Raw genomic sequence first — 4,211 nt, 5'->3', positions numbered from 1 at the left:
ACACATACACACACACATACACACACATACACACACGTCTGATCGCAACAAGCTCCCGTCTCCCGAACCGACAGCAGTAGCTGACAGACAGACTGTGCGAAAAGGCTATTGGTCGCTGCTGTTTTTTGGAGGTGGTTGTAGACCATAGATGTGAACACAGGTCCGCGCGATCAGAGTTCGGCTCTGATATTATCAATTAAAAGGAGCAGCCGGAAAGTTGAGTTGATGTTCCATTCGGGAACACCATCCCTCAACATGAGGGTCCGTCTGTAGATTTGGATATTGAACATACCTGTCGCGAAGTTCAATATCCATCTTTTTTTCTTTTTTCTTTTTTTTTGGAGATCTGGAGTCTTGGATCTTGGATCTGGTTTTGGATCTGGAGTTTTGGAGATCTGGAGGTTTGGAGATCAAGGAGATTTGGAGATCTAGGAGTTTTTGGAGATCTGGAGGTTTGGAAATCTACGAGATTTGGAGATCTAGGAGATTTCGGGATCAGAGAACTGCGACCAGGGCGCACGTTACGCACGGGGCATTTCGCCAAATGGATAGACGCCGCGCTCCAGCTTTGATCCTCCTGTGGTGGACGTACTCCTGCGTCCTGGCGGAGACCGTCTTCTCCAACTTCACCCTGGACAACAGCAACAGCAACAACAACGAGGTCCACTCGAGCTTCATCCACCGCCGGCTGAAGAGCCAGGAGCGCCGAGAGATGCAGCGGGAGATCCTCTCCATCCTGGGGCTGCCGCACCGGCCGCGGCCCCTGCACCTCCACGGCGGGGGGCGGCACAACGCCGCCCCCATGTTCATGCTGGACCTGTACAACGCCATGTCCACGGAGGGGGGCGACGATCACCAGGACAGATACTCCTACCCCTACAAGCCCTTCGTCCCCTTCACCACCCAGGGGCCCCCGGCGATGGCCGGTCTGCAGGACAACAACTTCCTGAACGACGCAGACATGGTCATGAGCTTTGTTAATTTAGGTATGGATCTTTTGATATTATCATTCCAAGTGCTCAATGTTTCCTTAGAATTCAATTTGTGGTTACTGTGGCTTTTCAAATAAGGCCCACGTTTCAGTTATTAGCAGTGGTGTAAAGTAACTAAGTACATTTATTCAAGTACTGTGCTTAAGTTTTATTTTTACTTTGCTGGAGTATTTCCAATTTTCAGTACTTTTACTTCTACCCCACTACATCTGGCAAATATTGCACTTTTACTCCACTACAATTATTTGACAACTTGAGTTACTATAGTTACTTTTATTATTATTACAAAACATACATTAACCACTTCAGCTCTATATACATTTCGGCCATTTGAAAATAGCCGATCTACAAGCTCACAATGCATCCCAATGCTACACATTGTGAGCTTGTAGATCTGCTATTTTCAAACGATTTGTATACATTGTATACATTTGAAAACTTGTTAAATGGGACATTCTGCATAATAAGTACTTTCTACTTTGAATACTTTAAGTACATTTTGATACCAATACTTTTGTACTTTTACTCAAGTAAATGTTGAATTCCGGACTTTTCCTTGTAACTGAGTATTTCTATATTGCAGTATTGATACTTTTACTTAAGTAAAACATATGAGTACTTTTTTCACCACTGATTCTAAGTGCTCAATGTTTCCTAACATTTGTATTTGTAGTTACAGTACTGTGGCCATTCAAATAAGGCCCAAGTTTTAGTTATTAATATTGACAATTATCAGGGGGAATAGTTAAAATCAGTGCAAGGGCTATGATATGGCCTTCTAATGAAATAGAATAAAAAGTCTTCTCTAAACTAAAGCATGAAGGAATTTGTGTGATGGCTGGCATGCTATTTTGAAACTGTTTCACCTGTTGAGCAGGCCATGCATTATCTATAATAGAGTACCTCTGCACCATGTGTGTGTACACAGAAGGACAATAACCATGTTTACTGGGTATTAGCTGTTATCTAGCTAATACCTACTAGGAGTGTCACATTCCGGTGTGTCGCTGTCTCTCAAACAGGTGTGAAACATGCTAATACTCAGGTGTGGAGCAGTGAGTGCGTGTGTCAATGTGTTATCTATAAGAGTCATTCAACAGCAGAATGGGTTCAAAGTGCACTCTGGGTCCTCCCTCGCGTGCACACTGACAATACACAATAATATATGGCAATCAATGAAGGTCAAAATTGTGTTTGGTCAGGCAGGCCCATGTCTTTTTTATCGCCTACACTAATGTTCTTGTAAAGGCCTACACTACATTCTTTCCTACTCAGCAGTTTCTCAAATTGTTGGCTGCTGAAATGGTATGCCGTTTGTTTCAACACCACTTACCTTATCTAATCGGTTTGTTTTATTGAAATCCCACAGTCTTGGGTCTATTTTATTGCAGTCAGCACCTTGCCGGGTGGCAGAGCAAATAATCACAACATTAACAGGCAGTGTCAGATTTATGGAAAGACAAACACATTATCATAATTCAGTTTGCTCGACAAATTATGCCGTCGCTGCAATTGCCCAAGTCGTGGTCCAGTGGAGTTGTGATTTGTTATTTTATTTGATAAACCTTTCCCATGATTTGGCACACGGCTTCCAGAGACTCTCGCCCTGGGCCAGACTGAATCAATCTCCTGAGGCGGTTAACTATGAACAAACCAACAGGATCACACACAGCAAAAAGTAGAGGCTTTCCGTAGGGAGCTGCGAAGTTCGTTTTTAATCCTGGAAAGATCATTGTTGGACTGCATTGGCAAGCGAAAGGGAGGTGACACTGGTTCCTCCGTATGGACTGTGTAATTACTGTGGGAGCTGCTGCATTGTGACTATTTTTGACAGGCTGTGACACAGATGGATCTGACCACAGCGGCTTGCAAAGTCAAGGGCCTCTTAACTGAGACCAAGGCTATAGTGAGCTGGCAAGGAAGGAGGGAGCGTGCGATGGGGAGCAAATACAATAGTCAGCTTGGACTCTGACAGTCTTTTTCTGAGTAGATATTATATCAAAGCAAAGATGGTTCACATCAGCTAGGGATGAAGGGATCAAATAAGTAATTGTTTCTTGTATCATTTAACCACTTAAACCCGTACACTTAAACCCCTTAGTCCACCAGGGCTCTATATAGGTCCGCCACTAATTTTTCCCTCACCAGCAAAAGTCGTTCCCAAATATAGCTGATCTACAAGCTCATAACGCTGTGAGCTTATAGATCTGATATTTTCACAGAATGTTCGTCCGAGAATAGGGACGCTTGGTTTCAAGTGGTTAAAGCTGCTCAGACAGTGACACAGCACGGTGCCTGTGAAGAAAGGCTTTAATAAAAGTCAGGTTGGAATTCTTGTCAAGAATCACTTTCACTCATCCCTTTGAGCTGAGACCCGTAGGATAATTTTATTACCGAGTTCCACAGAGGCCATTTTCCCTCCCGCCCCAGGTCGAGTTCCACCCCGTGGCATGCCATATCCCTGTTACCGTATATATCAAATTATCCGTGTCACTCATTTGGATATAAAGTGGCCGCTTGTCTTTACTATGTCAATGCCATCTGCCGCGTGTTGTGTCTGTCAATAGGCTTCATTGTTATGGTTCTTCCTGAGTCTCATGTGATACCATCAGAGCCCGGCTTGATTCAGTACAGCAGATAGCATGCTGATTCATTACCCTTCACACGAGAGAGGGAGAGAGAGTGAGGGAGAGAGAGATAGAGTTAAAGGGACAGAATGAAGCAAGTGATAGGTATTATTGACTAGTACTTCATTGACTAAGGCCCGCACGTACATTCCATTCATTTAGCCTGTGTTCACAAACACCATGCAACGGTGCATCTGTCAGACTTTGAAATCCGGCTTTGTGGTGTTGAAGTGACTGGTCTGCTTTCATGGGCTGGTTTGGATTTTACTCTTAAGACTAAATATTATGACAAGGGAGTATCTGATTTCACTCATACAGCTTTCATAGTACTAGAGAGAGGTCAAGAGGAGAAAGGAGAGGATATAGGAGAGGAGAGGAGAGGTGACATAAAAGGCTCAGAGCATACGGTATTTATGGCATATGACCTTTATTCGTGAAAGAACTCTACACAATAAGTGTACTGGAGGACATCTGTTCCAGTGAATCCTTATCATCGCTTTGTGAATTACCATATCATCCTGTAATGTTTACCCTTCTGTTCAATTGAGGTCAACTTCATTATTCTCAATGATCAACTTTCTAATGACAAACT

General features: G+C 43.5%; 1 protein-coding gene across 1 annotated transcript in view; it reads left to right on the top strand.

The window, feature by feature from the left end:
• The window catches only part of bmp7b (bone morphogenetic protein 7b), a 37,927-nt gene continuing 33,716 nt past the window's right edge, over positions 1–4,211 (top strand). The window contains exon 1 of the mRNA XM_084070252.1: positions 1–986. Coding sequence (XP_083926378.1) covers positions 545–986 — 442 coding nt within the window. The 5' untranslated portion in view covers positions 1–544. The remainder of the gene's footprint in view (positions 987–4,211) is intronic.

Source organism: Gymnoscopelus microlampas (genome assembly GCF_963454915.1).
Source record: "Gymnoscopelus microlampas genome assembly, chromosome: 10".
Classification (NCBI taxonomy): Eukaryota; Metazoa; Chordata; class Actinopteri; order Myctophiformes; family Myctophidae; genus Gymnoscopelus; species Gymnoscopelus microlampas.
The sequence above is the reverse complement of the archived record's forward strand: the minus strand, read 5'-3'. Positions and strand labels throughout refer to the sequence as shown.